At 44.8% G+C, this 18,166-nt stretch overlaps 1 protein-coding gene across 9 annotated transcripts in view; it reads right to left on the bottom strand.

Annotated features, from left to right (window-relative positions):
• The window catches only part of fbxl17 (F-box and leucine-rich repeat protein 17), a 1,396,933-nt gene that overhangs the window by 656,250 nt on the left and 722,517 nt on the right, over positions 1–18,166 (bottom strand). For all 9 annotated transcript variants that reach the window (XM_070884143.1, XM_070884142.1, XM_070884147.1 and 6 more), the window contains one exon: positions 16,964–17,094. In XM_070884143.1, coding sequence (XP_070740244.1) covers positions 16,964–17,094 — 131 coding nt within the window. The remainder of the gene's footprint in view (positions 1–16,963; positions 17,095–18,166) is intronic.

Raw genomic sequence — 18,166 nt, 5'->3', positions numbered from 1 at the left:
AGACAGAATCAAAGTATTTGTTCAACTGGTCTGCCATTTCTCTGTTCCCCATTATAAATTCACCTGAATCTGACTGCAATGGACCTATGTTTGTCTTCACTAATCTCTTTCTCTTCACATATCTATAGAAGCTTTTGCAGTCAGTTTTTATGTTCCCAGCAAGCTTCCTCTCATATTCTATTTCCCCCCTCCTAATTAAACCCTTTGTCCTCCTTTGCTGGATTCTAAATTTCTCCCAGTCCTCAGGTTTGCTGCTTTTTCTGGCCAATGTATATGCCTCTTCCTTGGATTTAACACTATCCCTAATTTCCTTTGTTAGCCACGGTTGAGCCACCTTGCCCGTTTTATTTTTACTCCAGACAGGGATGTACAATTATTGAAATTCATCCATGTGATCTTTATATGTTTACCATTGCCTATCCACCGTCAACCCTTCAAGTATCATTCTCCAGTCTATTTTAGCCAATTCACATCTCATACCATCGAAGTTACCTTTTCTTAAGTTCAGGACCCTAGTCTCTGAATTAACTGTGTCACTCTCCATCTTAATGAAGAATTCTACCATATTATGGTCACTCTTCCCCAAGGGGCCTTGCACAACAAGATTGCTAATTAGTCCTTTCTCATTACATATCACCCAGTCTAGGATGGCCAGCCCTCTAATTGGTTCCTCGACATAGTGGTCTGGAAAACCATCCCTAATACACTCCAGGAAATCCCCCTCCACCGTATTGCTACCAGTTTGGTCAGCTCAATCTAGATGTAGATTAAAGTCGTCCATAATAACTGCTGTATCTTTATTGCACGCGTCCCTAATTTCTTGTTTGATGCTGTCCCCAACCTCACTACTACTGTTTGGTGATCTGTACACAACTCCCACTAGCGTTTTCTGCCTTTTGGTATTCCGCAGCTCTACCCATACAGATTCCACTTCATCCAAGCCTATGTCCTTCCTGACTATTGCATTAATTTCCTCTTTAACCAGCAACGCTACCCCACCTCCTTTTCCTTTCTGTCTATCCTTCCTGAATGTTGAATACATCTGGATGTTGAGTTCCCAGCCTTGGTCACCCTGGAGCCATGTCTCCGTAATCCCAATTATATCATATTTGTTAATAGCTTATCTATCAAAACCCCTCATAATTCTGGACACTTCAATCAGATGTCCTCCTGACCTGCTTTGTTCTAATGAAAAGAGCCCTAGATTCTCTAGTCCTTTCTCAGGAAGGAGGCCAGGAGCAATTAGGGAGCCAGAACTAAATATCCCAGGTTTTCCTTTTAAATTTTAAATGGAGCCAGGATGAAGCCTGGCAGAGCCTTGAAGTTCACACCTTAGAGCAGCGTGTAGGATCTAAATGGGCGTGAGTGAGCTTCAGTCAGCCCAGCTCCTGTCCTTGCTCCATCATGTAACCCTTACACCTGAAACTGGACTTCTCCAGCTCTTTCCCCCCATCTCTTTTCAAAACTGAAGTGCCAGTTTACCAGCAAAGGAAAAGAGGCGATTGGTGTGTGCAATCGTAGGTTTAGTAGGGAAGGCCAGAATGAGTGATACAGAGTAAGATCAATAGACGCAGCCTTCGGGTATCTGGAATTCATGAGTCCAACAACTAGGAGACAGCGGGCTCTTGCAAAATAGTGGAGCACCTCAGAGTGCCTGAAAGAGACGGAGTTCAGGGGGAGAGCACAACTAGAAGCAGGAAGCTTGATGATGGCTCACAATGTATTTTTTTTAAATAACAAGTTAAAAATTTACCTGTAGAAAGAAACAAGATGTTGACAGCTTTTAAAGAAACGGTTGAGACTTGTGCCATTGCAAAACCCTGTGGCAAGTGCCTGCAATTATGTCACAGCTAACTATTTATATAAGAATGTTTACATGCAGTCTTCCATTATAAATGGTGAAATAAGCAGTTTCAATGTTAAATGTTGTCAAGTATTGATTAAAAAAATCTGACATAGGATGTAAGGTTTGTGGACAGTAAGTGTGTGCCAGTCGCAAGATTTTTAACTACATGTACATTGTAGTACACTGCACAAATCAAAAGGAAATGGTAATTTTAAAGTCAAGCTTGGGCTAGAAATTCGGTTCTCAGCGAAAACGATAATTTTTCACCAAAATTACCATTATCGCTTCGCTATTAGGCCGGAAATTCAAGCTTTAATTTGTGAAGCGGTAAAAATCGTCGTTGCACGAGAATTCGCGGCGCAAACCGCGATCCTCGCCAACTTTAGTTCGAGGTCTATACCGCTGCGAGTTGGGCCTTGTGAAGGCTGAAAAACACCGAAAATTAATTGGAAAAATAAAATTCTAAGAACATTTACAAGACACTTATCAATCGAATCACTGAAAAATAATTAAAAAATAAAAACTTTGACTTACTTTTTTGTAGGTCTTCATACTGACTGCTGTTCCAAGGGCTGCAATGCAGCTTTTTACATGTCGGGATTTTTCGCGCAAAATACAGGTGCGCAGAGAGCCAAACTTTTGGCGAAAACATTATTTCGGGTCTTGCACGGCGACGCTCCTCTCTCCAGCGGTATTTGAAAACCGCTGCCGCAAAACGTCACCGAAATTTCTGTCAACCTGTTTTTCGCCAAATATGGTGAAATAGCACCAAAAAAACGGTTGCAAAGTCGGTGAATATCCAGCCCAAGTTATTAAATTAGTGTCATTATGAATTACTGCATAACGTTTGTCAAGCTCTTTAGTGATGTTAACTCAAGAGCTTCACACATGAATTTACTTCAAAAAGGAAAAGGCTCCAAATGAAATCGTAGGATATACGGCAGAGAAACAGGTAATTCGAGCCTCCTCCTGTCTTTCCTAAATCTATCTGCATAACCTTCAATTCCCGTCTCCCTCATATGCTTGTTTAGCCTCTCCTTACATGCTTTTCATTCGCTTCAACCACTCCCTGTGATAGCAAGTTCCACATTCTCACCACTCTTTGGGTAAAGAATTTTCTTCTGAAATCCTATTGGATTTCTTGGTGACTATCTTATATTGATGGCCTCTAGTTATGCTCTTTCCCACAAGTGGAAACATTCTCTCCGTATCCACTCTATCAAAACCTTCCATAATTTTAAAGACCTCTATTAGGTCACCTCTCAGCCTTCATTTTTCAAGAGAAAAGAGACCCAGCCAGCCCATCCTTTCCTGATATGTATACCCTCGCGTTTCTGGGAAATCTTCTCCGCACCCTCTCCAGTGGCTCTATATCCTTTTTATAATATGGCGACCAGAACTTTACACAGTACTCTAAGTGTGGTCTAACCAAGGTTCGATTCAGGTTTAGCATAACTTCCCTACTTTTTAATTCTACTTAGATGATGATTTACTGTAATCAAGCAATTTTGGGCACTTTAGACTGGAAAAATGAACGGGACTGTGTTGGAGGAAGAAATGGCCTCTGCGGAACGGTGTAGGGACGGGATCACCGACTGAGGACCCAATTTCACCTGACTCGCATTCACTCATAACGAGGCAGCTGCTCCCTGGCCTTCTTAAAGGGAAGGTCTTTTAGGTAGGTATTGCTCATTTTGATCAGAGCGATTGGTCTGTGTGTTGTTTCTCCATCTTGTAAAATGGCAAGTCAGAGAGGTAGCACGAGGGCAAGCAGATTCACAGATGCACAAATTGAGACGCTGCTGCAAGCTGTGGAGGGAAGGAGGCGCCTCCTATTTCCGGAGTCTGGCAGGCCCTCTCGGCAGGTCTTCGATAATGTTTGGGCAGAGGTAGCTGCAGAGCTGTCGGCGACCTCAGTACTGGACCGACGGGCATTCAGTAACGGACTGGACTGGACTGGACGGGCAATCATCAGTATCGGAAGAGGTTCAATGACATCACTCGAATGGTGAAGTGAGTACATGGTCCCCCTATTATTGAGCTTCGGTCTCTGAGCCTCCCCTTCTCAAACTCTTATTTACCTGCTTCTGTTTCCAGTGAGTAAAGCAGCATTTCAGCGGTGAGTCATCTATATGTCATATGTGCATACTCACAGTTGAGGGCCCTTTCATTTGTGCCTTACACTTGCATCTAATGAAGTTGCACATCCATTATTTCCAGAGGCTTAACTGGACTGCTACTCACCAATCTTTCTTTACTTTGTAGGCTAAGATGGCACATAACCACAAGGAGCAGCAGAGGACTGGAGGTGGAGAGGCCGACCTCCAGCAGTTGACTGGTGGAGGAAAGGGTACTGTGGCTAATTGGACCACAGGCACAGGCACCGTCGATCCTGCTGGGGGCAGCATTAGCGAGTCAAGGCCTTCCTTTAATGCCAACTGTCCGTAACTGCACAAACGCCCATCAATAACGTAGTCAGTAATGTGTGCATCTTGGTTGCTGCATGGTCCACCCCCCTCTCTCACCCTCACGCCACTCTTGTCCCATTTATATTTGCAGATCATGCCCCGGATACGGACCAGCATGAGACTTAGCCCCCCGAGCCAAGTGAGGACAGTGACAAAATATGGGAAGAGGTGGATGCCGAGGGAGAGACAGCTCCAAACACCGCATCACTGCTTCTTACACTCCCACGCACCAGCTCAGATACTGGGAGTACGCCTTTGTTGCAATTTTCCTTCGGAGAGGGGTCTGCACTGGGTGATGCACCGGGGCCTAGCGGGCTGCAGCATGGTCCAGGGCAAAGGGAACCTCGGGAACCAGTTCTCTGGAGATGAGTTTGCACGCGAGTTTTGTTGGACAGTACTCAGATGAGCACCTCGATGAGGAGACGTTCGAACAAAGGGTGCTGGCCATGCGCTCTGAGATGCCAGGGGCAATGGCAAGGGTGCTTGAGAACCTGTCATAAGTGGTCAGGAACGTGGAGGAGTCTGCCTCCCGCATTGCAGACAGCTCTGTGCACACCATGGAGCCCATCATTGCAAGTGTACAGAGGATGTTGGACTCCCAGAGAGACCGTGTGGATCCAGATCTCATGACGGGTGTCGTGGGCGACGTGGTAGCTGCCATTACAGCACAGGCGGAAGCAACCCAACGTCTCAGTGCTGTAATGGAGAGGATGGCTGCCGGCATGGAAGCTCAGAATCCTCTCATGCGGTCTTAGCAAGAGGCCACGCAGCGTCTCACTGCTGTCATGCAGTCAGTGGCTGGTGGCATCGAGTCTGTGTCTGCTCTCATGCGGTCTCAGCAAGAGGCCACGCAAGCTCTGACTGCTGCCATCGCCACTGGATCCACCACAGTCCACCAGGGATCTGACAGTATCTCAGCAGCCCATCCAACTGTGCTCCAGCAGATTGGTGGGGATGTTCAGGTGCTGCCCTGAGGGAGTGGCGTCAGGTTATTGGAGCCGAAGTGTGCTTTGCTCTCTCAAGATCACAGCATTCCGGATCCCAGCCCTGCCATTCCGTCAATGCAACCAGCCATTGCTTGCACCCAGCCAATCCAGAGTGTTGGGGGCGAGGCTGAGGCGAGCCAGTCTGCAGCCGGTCCTTCCAGGGCCAGAGCTGGTCGAGGGCGACCTAGAAGGACATCTGTAGCATCTGATGGTAAAACAGAGTAGCCTTCCTGTTATGTATGAAGAAAGAGTCTGACTGGATACTGTGAGCTCAAAGTAAAGTGTGACCTTAGTATTTTATTGCAGGTCTCCAGAGTGCCTCTCCAGCCTGAGAGGCCTCCTTAAGTACCTGAGCTCCCAAGGGATTATGGGATCCCTGGGACTCCAGGGGATGAGCCCTCTGGTTGCTGTACAAGGTAAATACATATATAACACTTCCCACAGCCATGCTGCAGCCACAGGGGAGACACTGTGGCGTAATTGTAGAGTAGGTAGATGTAAGAGGAGTTATAAGGAATAGAACAAGCGTGATTGATAATGCTGGTGTTTTTACTGCACGTTCTTGTTGCATAAATCTTTATTTGAAACTTTAATGTCTGTTGCTGTGTCTCATTTCAGTGTGGGGAATGATTTGTGGAAGGGCTCATTGGTGTGGCTATGGGGATGCACAGATGAAGCTGGAAGTGGGGACCAACTTAGTGGAAACGAGCAGCAATGAGATGGGCTTGGATGTCCCTTACAGGATCAGGTTGGTGAGGCCGCTTCCTGCGTAGTCGCGGAGCCTCTGGTACGTCATCCGCCAATGGTTGTGCCTCATGATTGCCAGGTTGTGAAGCATGCAGCAGACGACGATGAATAGGGACACCCGGTCAGGTCAGTAGTGCAGCACTCCTGAGTGATCAAGCCATCGGAGCCGCTGTTTAAGGATTCTGATGGTCTGCTCAATGATGCACCTGGTGGCTGAATGAGACTCGTTGCAGGATTGCTGCACAGGAGTGGTGGGGTGGTGAAGGGGAGTCAGGAGCCAGGTGCATCGTGGGTACACCTTGTCTCCTAGGAGTCATCTGCCGCCTTCATTTGGTGGCTGAAACAGACCTGGCATACAGGTCTGCCACAGGATGAAGGCATCGTGGCTGCTGGCAGGAAACCGGGCATCAAAGGCAGTGATTTGATGCTTATGGTCGCACAGCAGCTGGACATTGAGTGAATGGAATCCCTTGTGGTTTCTGAAGATTTCCGGATTGTTCTGCAGTGCCCTCTATGCCATGTGGGTGCAGTCTATGACACCCTGAGCCCTGGGGAAGGCAGATATCCGAAAGAAGCCAGTGGAGCACTCGAACTGCTTCTCTCTGGTCATTGGAAAGGAGATGTAGTCCCTCCTCCTCTTGTACAGAGCATGTGACCTGACGGAGCAACGCACGGCATATTGGGAGAGGTTGGAGATGTCTGATGTGGCACCTTGGAAAGATCCTGTGGCATAGAAATTCAGGGCGATGGTGACCTTTGATGGCACTGATAGAACAATCCTCACCCTTGTTTCAGGCTGCAGGTTTGGCTGCAGGAAATTGCACCGTTCCATCACCACGTCGTTTCTGAATCGCAAACTCTGCAGACACTGGTCATCATTGAGGTCCATGTAACTGAACTCTTGTCGGAAGACCCTCGAACAATAAGGCCTTCTGCCACCACGTCTGTGTCTCCATCTTCCTCTGACACCTTCCTCATCCCCTTCTGCCTCCTGGTCATGCTGCTCCTGACTCTCTGCATCCTGGTGCTGGCAAACATCTGCCTGCTGGTGATGCTGCCTTCTCCTCTCCATGTCCCTCTCTCTCTGACTATGGGTGTCGGTGTCCCTGACCCTCCTCCTCGCTGCATGCCCTCCTTCACTTCCTTCCCCATGTCCTTCTCGATCTGCAGGTATATGGCCATCTCCATAGCCTTCTCTACCTCGGTGTCCCATCCTATGTGGGTCCCTCTCCCGCTGCCTCTGCAGTTACCGGCGTTGCTCTCTTCTTCAAGCCACCGTGTTGTGCTCAATGTGGAGGAGGCGGTCCAATGCCAGGACTGACCCCATTTTTTGCCAGCAGCAGCCTACTCTGCTAATGCTAGCCCTTGGAGCAAGGTTCGGTATTGGAGGCTGTGCAAAGTGAGGCCCAGTAATCATTGAATCCCGATTTGGAGGATAAGCGTTCAAAGCATCAACACTCAATGACAACTTGGCCAACAACAATGGTGTGAGCCGCAACGCGCCTTTAAAGACCGCTGGCAGTTTTGATTGCAGATTGTACACTGACAAAAAAAACTGTCGCTGACACCGACAAGTGGTCCATCGACTATTTGAGGACAATGTCGCTTCCAGGGTGAGGACAAGGCAGTGCGTGCTATGATGATGTCAGTATCGGCGAGCGCACAGGAGCGGGGCGGATGTGGGGGGAGCAGGGCAGTCATGTTCTCCGCCTCAAAAAATCAGAAGGGCAATGTCCCGATCGTCGGAGAGTCTGCCCCAACTGGGCGGAAACTCATTACCGTCCCGTTACCGCCGGTAACTGCTCTTAACAAAATGGACAATTTTGGCCCCTATACCTCTAGAAATAAACCCTTGTGCTTGGTTTGCTTTTTTATAACCTCACTAACCTGTGTTGCAACTTTTAGCGATTTGTGTATTTGTACTCCAAGATCACTTTGTTCCTCTACCCCACCTAGACTCTCACCCTCCTTGCATTGCAATGCATATTACAAAAAGATAAGACACTTCGAGGAATGTCCACATTAATTCTGTGTTTATAACTCTTTTCAACCAAGACGTTTTAAATCCAAAAAATGCTGCATACTCCATTGTGAAATGTTAGAAAGTATTGAAACTAATTCTAATTTGGACTAAACCTGCAACTTCTCACTGTCACCACAGTACAATGATAAAAGCCACATCGCCAGACACAACAGATGTGTGCAGTTAAATGTGTACATCTGCATATTTAATGGGACATATGGGTAATATTTACAAAGGTTAGTGCAGTAATATAAAAGAATAATGAATGATTTCATGGGTTCCAAAAAGAATGACAGCCCACGTTCTATGTACTGGAGCTGTTGGGAGAAGGAGAGGATGAATAGCAGTTTATACCTTTGCTGCTGCAGACAATCTTCTGAGTTTAATTCCCAAGTGAAATTACTCACACCAGTGTTCTCCTGTCACACCTCCTAAACTCCTGTGTGATGTAACATTCAAAATGTAAAGCTGATTATGGTCTGACAGAACCACTCTCTGGTCCTTGAACGTGCATGGCTGGTAAATACGACTCTTTTGTGAAAGAGTTTGGAAATTACAGCTCTCCGGCAGACAAATGGATACCGTTTGCATTCATCCCTGTGTGGCTATAAAAATTGTAATATTTTATATTTATCAAAAATAGATGAGTGGTAGAAAACCATTCAATTGCTGCCAAACGAAGTCGGTAATGAAAAAAGTAGCTTAATATTTAAGTGTTAAAGAAAGAGAGAAAAAAAGCTTTGTGCAAGCCTTTCATGTCCTTGAATTATTTTTCCAGCAGGACAGCCTCTGTGAGGATGCAAATGATAAAGTAAAAGGTCAGGAGGCAGCTAAAGCCAACCAAGACACTGAAACAATATTTATCTGTTACTAATTTAGAATTTTGGTGAGTTATTACTGCACTGTTACATTATATGATAAATATCGATGGTTGTGATACTCGGCTACAATTTGCCATTTTCTTCCAGTCCAGTTTTTCTTCCTTTACCCCACAAATTTGGCAGGGTGTCAGTTCTGTCCATTTACAGCATCCTCTGTTTTTTATTCTGATTTCTAGTATTTTCAGAGTTTCTTTTACCTGCTGGAGTATAATTTTACCAGTACTTATCCTAATGTGGCCATTCTTTTTACCAGAGTCAAGACACCTATTCAACTGGTTGCTTTTTCACCTGCTGAACCTGGGGTCAGTGAGGGAAACTGAAGTACCCACACCACCCTGGCTGGGATCATCTAGTTCTGCGTAGAACAAGAATCAAACCTGGGATGTTCCTATGTGGCTGAGTGCCAACCCATGACAATATTTTTCCACTACCCTCAATGAAAATGCCCTATCTAGCGGTTTTGAAATTATTTATTCAATTCATGTCAGCAGCCAAATGACTTGATTCAGACACACCACTGTGTTAAAGTAACATATTTACTAGAGAGATGCTGCAATATAATATGAACTGCAACTTCTACTGTGATTAGGGTAAATCATCACCTTCTCAGGCGGTCCCTCGTATCGAGGATGATTTGCTTCCACAACAGAGCAGGAGGATGTTGTTCTTCTAACGACTTGATAACGAACTGCATTGTTGGTCTGCTGCCTTGGACAATGTGGACCACTTTCCATATCTCGGGAGCCTATTATCAGCAAGGGCAGACATCGACGACGAGGTCCAACACTGTCTTCAGTGCGCCAGCGGAGCCTTCGGTCGCCTGAGGAGGAGTGTGTTCGAGGATCAGGCCCTCAAATCTGGCACCAAGCTCATAGTCTACAGGGCTGTAGTGATACCTGCCCTCATGTACGGCTCAGAGACGTGGACCATATACAGCGGTCACCTCAAATCGCTAAAGAAATACCACCAACAAAGTCTCCGCAAGATCCTGCAAATCCCCTGGGAGGTTAGATGCACCAAAATCAGTGTTCTCGATCAGGCCAACATCCCCAGCATCGAGGCACTGACCATACTCGACCAGCTCTGTTGGGCGGGCCACATTGTCCGCATGTCCGACACAAGACTCCCAAAGCAAGCACTCTACTTGGAACTCCTACAGGGCAAGCGAGCCCCAGGTGGGCAGAGGAAATGTTTCAAGGACACCCTCAAAGCCTGCTTGATAAAAATGCAACATCCCCACCGACACCTGGGAATCCCTGGCCAAAGACCACCCTAAGTGGAGGAAGAGCATCCGGGAGGGCTCTGAGCACCTCGAGACCATGCAAAAATCAAGCGCAGGAAGCAGAAGGAGCGTGCGGTAAACCAGACTCACCACCCACCCTTTCCTTTCACGACTGTCTGCCCCACCTATGACAGAGACTATAATTCCCATATTGGACTCACTTTTAGAGTGGAAGCAAGTCGATTTCGAGGGACTGCCGATGATGATGCTGATAATGATGATTATGATCTGCTGCGGATGCACTTTAAAATCTCCAGCCCGATTTCTACACAGTGTCTTTCTGAAAATAATCAGTTTATGCCAAAAGTTCCACATGGTATCTAGAATAACCTTTCTCTATTACATTGCACTTTCTCTCGCTCAGTCTGTAAAATTCCCTCCAACATTATAAAACTGGATAAAAATGTTTCATCAGACAGTGCAAGAAATATAGTCTCTTTCAGACAATGGCCTTCGATTGTAGCCAACAACTGCATGAGCTATTACAGATGTATCCTCAGAGTTATTTTTGTTCAACTTCCAATTGCAAGGGTATCAAATTACTGAAACAATTTTTAATTTTAAAGAGAAATGAAAATGTATGAATTTCCCCAATTTCTCAATAAATGTAATCGTCCACCTTGTGAGTTAAGAAATCCATCGCACTTCACTTTCCTCCTTCAAGTGGGCACCTTTGCAACAACAGGGACTGCACTCTGGGAAGCATGAAATTATTGTCACCTTGTGCACTATTAAAGCTTTGGAAAATTTTGAATCATTTTTAAAATTCAGTTATCTTCGCTGTTTATGTGCCAAAATTTTACAAAAAAGATTACAGTACAGCTATGGACAAAAATGAGCTAGAAAGATGCAAAAGAAGTTCAAAATGTTAGCCTTCCCAGACTGAAGTGTATGAAGTAGAGGTAAATGTTACAAGCTGGATTTCACCACACCACCACTGTTGCCTGATTCAAGTAAACTATGGAACCATTTCTTTTAACTCTCCGTTTTTGACCATCAATTTTTAGTGCTCGGAACTTGTTTGAAATTACACAAACTGCTTTCGTACAATGTTATGTATGTAGACCGTATGTACGAACTGTATAGTCACATAAGGTGTGTCACCAGAGGGCACTGCGGTGGGAGACCTGAGGGTCACCTGCACAGGTGTGCAGGGCCCAGTATAAAAGGCTGCCCACCATGCTTGTGCTTCACTCTGGAGTTACAATAAATGGGACGAAGATCACAACAGCTCAAGTACAATACTAGATCTCATGGAGTCATTCATAAGAGTATTAAAGACATAACAAACAAGATCTTTAAAGCGAGCATCACCGCCACCAGCTCAGCAAATTTAATCAGTCAATAGCTGAGCCATAAATAATAAGAAGGTACCTAGTCTCTGTCAAGTTAGTTGATGTCAGTCAGGATGGAGTCGAAATGCTGTAACTGGCCTCCGCGAGGGAAACATGAGCATTGGTCCTTATTGTTATCCGGTGAATCTCTGCATGAAGCACGTTGTGTGGATATTTGGTGAGGATACTGAATGAGCATGACTGTGGTGTGCCCATTCCACCTCTCACCACCCCCAGTCAAATATTTTGCGTCACATACGCAGAAGGGATGGTCATTTGAAGAGGGGCAATTTTGGTACTCACATAACTGTACCCCAGGAAAAAGTCAACACCTTAAGCAACAGAAGAGAGATATTTATCCCATCAGTCTGGGTTGGACTTGAACCCAGATTCTGCAGCTGAAAGGATATAACCTACTACATGACCCAGCTTACCTTCTTGACATATATTTTCACAGTTTCCTTTTGAAGTAGTTCTTGTACACATCAATCTACAAAAATGCTTTAAAAAAATCCTGTGGTCCTGCAGGAGGAAATTCAAGAACTGCGGAAATAACGCAATACCTTAAGGTCAGTGGAAAGGTGCCATTGAGCACGCTCAGTTTGGAAATCCATCTGGACAAACCAGGTCTAATTTTTTGAGAGATGGGTAGGTTAGTAAGAAGAAAACATAAAACCTTCTCAACTATGAATATTTAGTTGCAATTTATGTCAACTACATCCTACGGCCTAGAAATTTGTCTCGGGCGGTGACACCAATGGGCGGTGTCAGATCGTCAGCCTGTTATACACAGTGCCTGATATTCAGTTCCATTCCAGTCAATAGAACGGAATATCAGGCGCTGCGTGTAATGGCCGCCAGATCCGATACCGCCCGAGGCAAATTTCTAGGCCTAGATATCTAACAGCTGGAGATCTGCAATCAATCATATAGTTTGTTTTAAAATTTTACACAGCACAATTTGTTTTTGTTTCATGTTAAAATCTGTGTTACAGGAATCTGGCATAATCACAAGGGGTGATAATAGACCTTGGGGGTAGTTTAAAAAAGGCAATAGTGAACCGACAGCAACTCACCTGACTTTCTTTTCCATTGACTTCACTGGAAAGAAAATCGACTAATTTCACCAGCACGTATTTATAATCTAACAAAAGTTTTTCTAAGCTCTAGTTTTCTAAGCACAGACCTCCAGTAAAATAACTCATAGAAACATACAAAATAAGTGCAGGGGTAGGCCATTAGGCCCTTCGAGCCTGCACCACCATTCAATAAGATCATGACTGATCATTCACCTCAGGACCCATTTCCTGCTTTCTCTCCATACCCCTTGATCCCTTTAGTCGTACGGGCCACATCTAACTCCCTCTTGATTATATCTAACAAACTGGCAACAACAACTCTCTGCGGTAGAGAATTCCACAGGTTAACAACTCTCTGAGTGAAGATGTTTCTCCTCATCTCAGTCCTAAATGGCTTACCCCTTATCCTTAGACTGTGACCCCTGGTTCTGGACTTCCCCAACATCGGGAACATTCTTCCAGCTAACCTGTCTAGTCCCGTCAGAATTTTATATGTCTCTATGAGATCCCCTCTCATTCTTCTGAACTCCAGTGAATACAGGCTGAGTCGATGCAGTCTCTCCTCATATGTCAGTCCTGCCGTTCCAGGAATCAGTCTGGTGAACCTTCGCTGCACTCCCTCAATAGCAAGAACATCCTTCCTCAGATTAGGAGACGAAAACTGAACATAATATTCCAGGTGAGGTCTCACCAAGGCCCTGTACAACTGCATTAAGACCTCCTTGCTCCTGTACTCAAATCCCCTAGCTATGAAGGCCAACATACCATTTGCCTTCTTCACCACCTGCTGTACCTGCATGCCAACTTTCAATGACTGATGTACCATGACACCCAGGTCTCGTTGCACCTCCCCTTTTCCTAATCTGCCGCCATTCAGATAATATTCTGCCTTCATGTTTTTGCCACCAAAATGGATAACCTCAGATTTATCCACATTATATTGCATCTGCCAGGCATTTGCCCACTCACCTAACCTGTCCAAGTCACCCTGCAGCCACTTAGCATCCTCCTCACAGCTCACACCGCCACCCAGCTTAGTGTCATCTGCAAACTTGGAGATATTACACTCAATTCCTTCATCTAAATCATTAATGTATATTGTAAATAGCTGGGATCCCAGCACTGAGCCCGACGGCATCCCACTAGTCACTGCCTGCCATTCTGAAAAGGACCTGTTTATTCCGACTTTCTGCTTCCTGTCTGCCAACCAGTTCTCTATCCACGTCAATACATTACCCCCAATACCATGTGCTTTAATTTTGCACACCAATCTCTAGTGTGGGACCTTGTCAAAAGCCTTTTGAAAGTCCAAATACACCACATCCACTGGTTCTCCCTTGTCCACTCTACGAGTTACATTCTCATAAAATTCTAGAAGATTTGTCAAGCATGATTTCCCTTTTATAAATCCATGCTGACTTGGACCGATCCTGTCACTGCTTTCCAAATGATTCCAACATTTTCCCCACTACTGATGTCAGGCTAAGCAGTCTATAATTATCTGTTTTCTCTCTCCCTCCTTTTTAAAAAAGTGGTATTACATTAGCTAGCCTCCAGTCCACAGGAACTGATCCAGAGTCGATCGACTGTTGGAAAATGATCACGAATGCGTCCACTATTTCTAGGGCCACTTCTTTAAGTACTCTGGGGTGCAGACTATCAGGCCCCGGGGATTTATCGGCCTTCAATCCCATCAATTTCATTAACATAATTTCCTGACCAGTAAGGATTTCCTTCAGTTCCTCCTTCCTGCTGGACCCTCGGTCCCCTAGTACTTCCGAAAGTTTATACGTGTCTTCCTTAGTGAAGACAGAACCAAAGTATTTGTTCATTGGTCTGCCATTTCTTTGTTCCCCATTATAAATTCACCTGATTCTGACTGCAAGGGACCTACGTTTGTCTTCACTAATCTTTTTCTCTTCACATATCTGTAGAAGCTTTTGCAGTCAGTTTTTATGTTCCCAGCAAGCTTCCTCTCATACTCTATTTTACCCTCCTAATTAAACCCTTTGTCCTCCTCTGCTGAATTTTAAATTTCACCCAGTCCTCAGGTTTGCTGCTCTTTCTGGCCAATTTATATGCCTCTTCCTTGGATTTAACACTATCCCTAATTTACTTAGTTAGCCACCTTCCCCGTTTTATTTTTACTCCAGATAGGGATGTACAATTGTTGAAGTTCATCCATGTGATCTTTCAATGTTTGCCATTGCCTTACCACCGTCAACCCTTTAACTGTCATTTGCCAGTCTATTCTAGCCAATTCACATCTCATACCATCAAAGTTACCTTTCCTTAAGTTCAGGACCCTAGTCTCTGAATTAACTGTGTTACTCTCCATCTTAATAAAGAATTCTACCATATTATGGTCACTCTTCCCTAAGGGGCCTCGCACAACAAGATTGCTAATTAGTCCTTTCTCATTACACATCACCCAGTCTAGGATGTCCAGCCGTCGAGTTGGTTCCTCGACATATTGGTCTAGAAAACCATCCCTAATACACTCCAGGAAATCCTCCTCCACCGTATTGCTACCAGTTTGGTTAGCCCAATCTATATGTAGATTAAAGTCGCCCATGGTAACTGCTGTACCTTTATTGCAGCACCCCTAATTTCTTGTTTGATGCTGTCCCCAACCTCACTACTACTGTTTGGTGGTGTGTACACAACTCCCACTAGCGTTTTCTGCCCTTTGGTATTCCGCAGCTCTACCCATCCAGATTCCACATCATCCAAGCTAATGTCCTTCCTTACTATTGCGTTAATTTCCTCTTTAACCAGGAACGCGACCCCACCTCCTTTTCCTTTCTGTCTATCCTTTCTGAATGTTGAATACCCCTGGATGTTGAGTTCCCAGCCTTGGTTACCCTGGAGCCATGTCTCCGTAATGCCAATTATATCATATTCGTTAATAGCTGCCTGCACAGCTAATTCATCCACCTTATTACGAATACTCCTTGCATTGAGGCACAGAGCCTTCAGGCTTGTCTTTTTACCTTTACACTTTGTCCCTTTAGAATTTGCTGTAATGTGGCCCTTTTTGATTTTTGCCTTGGGTTTCTCTGCCCTCCACTTTTACTTTTACTTCTTTCTATCTTTTGCTTCTGCCCCCATTTTACTTCCCTCTGTCTCCCTGCATAGTTTCCCATCCCCCTGCCATATTAGTTTAACCCCTCCCCAACAGCACAAGCAAACACTCCCCCCAGGACATTGGTTCCAGTCCTGCCCAGGTGCAGACCGTCTGGTTTGTACTGGTCCCACCTCCCCCAGAACCGGTCCCAGGAATTTGAATCCCTCCCTGCTGCATCACTCCTCAAGCCACGTATTCATCTTAGCTATCCTGGCATTCCTATTCTGACGAGCACATAGCACTGGTAGCAATCCTGAGATTATTACTTTTGAGGTCCTACTCTTTAATTTAACTCCTAGCTCCCGAAACTCAGCTTGTAGGACCTCATCCCGTTTTTTACCTATATCGTCGGTACCTATATACCAGGACAACTGGCTGTTCACCCTCCCCTTCCAGAATGCACTGCAGCCGCTCCGAGACATCCTTGACCCCTGCACCAGGGAGGCAACATACCATTATGGAGTCTCGATTGCGGCCGCAGAAACGCCTATCTATTCCTCTTGCAATAGAATCCCCCATTAGTATAGCTCTTCCACTCTTTTTCCTGCCTTCCTGTGCAGCAGAGCCACCCATGAACTTGGCTGCTGCTGCCTGCCCCTGATGAGTCATCTCCCCCAACAGTACCCAAAACTGTGTATCTGTTTTGGAGGGAGGTGACCGCAGGGGACCCCTGCACTACCTTCCTTCCACTGCTCTTCCTGATGGTCACCCATTCCTTATCTGCCTGTAATCTAATTATAATGAAACTGTTTGCAGTAATTTCATATAATAAATATCCAAATGAATTCAAAATTCAGGCCATCTCAGCCAGCAGCAAGGAAACAAATGGTACAGATCGTACCTAATCTGACACAGTTGCTGTGAAGAAGCTGCTTTCACTCATGATCCTTCAACTTGCCTAGCAAATGTTTCTTTTTTTCACCTCAAGACTTTGTCAATTCAAAATTAATGGAATGATTGACTCTTCAAACACTTGAGACTTTTTTTAATGTAGATGTTATGGGGTGTTCTTACTGACTGTTACTTTGGAAAGGAAATTATTACAGCTTACATCCTGCAATGGCAGAAGAATTAATTTCGGTTGTAATGCCTAAATATGTGGCAATAGAACAAAAAATTGTCAAGTGTTTTGTTGGAGTTTGTAGCATTTATATTAATCAAATGCATGTACTCAGAAAGTACTGGTGTACCTGTCATTAATGCTCCAGTTCAGACATAGATTCAGAGAGCTTAAATTCTTGCATCTCTTCACCACCTCCATTACTGTTTCATTATTCAGCTCCGTTATGTGGCGCAGGTCCAGACTAACGAGTTCATTCAGCTTAGGAGGGAAAGGAAAATAAAGATGAAAATAAATCACTACAGAACAATATTCCATCTTGTAAATCACAATAAATTAACTGTAACAGGGAACCTAGAATGATTTACATAAGTTCTCATTTTCTAATGTTGTGAATGGGTGTTTAATAAACAGTCAACAGTTGGTACATATTGCACATCAGCTCTGCACATATCTGGAATCTGATAATTATACACTGTTATACACAAAAGCATGACAGTTGAACTAGCTTTTCACCTACGTTTCTAATAAGCCATCCCAAACTGAAGTTGAGGAGACCTTGTCGGCATGTTTTACGTTATTTTCACAGGTGAGTGTAGAAAAAACTTTTTTTTGAAGCAGAAAATCTATATAATGGGGTTGAATTTCCCTGGGAGCTCAACCACTGGTCTGCGGGGGGATCGCCCGATGGTGTCCACAGATCCACGAATACCCAGGAGAAATGGTGTGAACATCCTTGGCGGCATTTTGCCAGTGTTTCCATGAGTCTTTGGTTGAAGCTGTGGTGAAAAATTGGGAGAACTCCCACGAAAATTCAACCCCATTATCTTCAGGGAACATTGTTCAAATAATTTATAGTGGAAGAGAATGCTGCACACATCTAACTCGATGTGAAATCTAAATACATTATGCGGGTGGGGGCGGGGGGGCGCGGTGAGGGAGAAAGAGAAAAGTTTCCTTTTATGATTTACTGCATTAAAAACTCTGCTTTTTGGTTTATTACTGCAGACAAGCTTCTGAGACCATGAATTTTTGTCACGATGAAAAAACTATAAGTTATAACAACAGAATAAGTGAGAGGAGCTACCCTGGCATCGTTCCTCATTGAAAACCAATGAAGAACAAGACTTCGGCATGAAATTAATTCATGTTTATTTGGTCCACTTCCCCCCCCTCGCCGCCCTTTCTCTCTCTATTGCTCTTTCTAACTCAAATTTTCTATCACAAAATAGGTGGTATTTTAGCACTGACAAATAGCGCTAAATAGTTATCAGGTGACTAGTTTCAATCCTAAAGAAACAAATAGCCGTAAAGAGTACACTTTAGAAACTCC

Source organism: Pristiophorus japonicus, chromosome 1 (genome assembly GCF_044704955.1).
Source record: "Pristiophorus japonicus isolate sPriJap1 chromosome 1, sPriJap1.hap1, whole genome shotgun sequence".
In the NCBI taxonomy this organism is placed as follows: Eukaryota; Metazoa; Chordata; class Chondrichthyes; family Pristiophoridae; genus Pristiophorus; species Pristiophorus japonicus.
The sequence above is the reverse complement of the archived record's forward strand: the minus strand, read 5'-3'. Positions and strand labels throughout refer to the sequence as shown.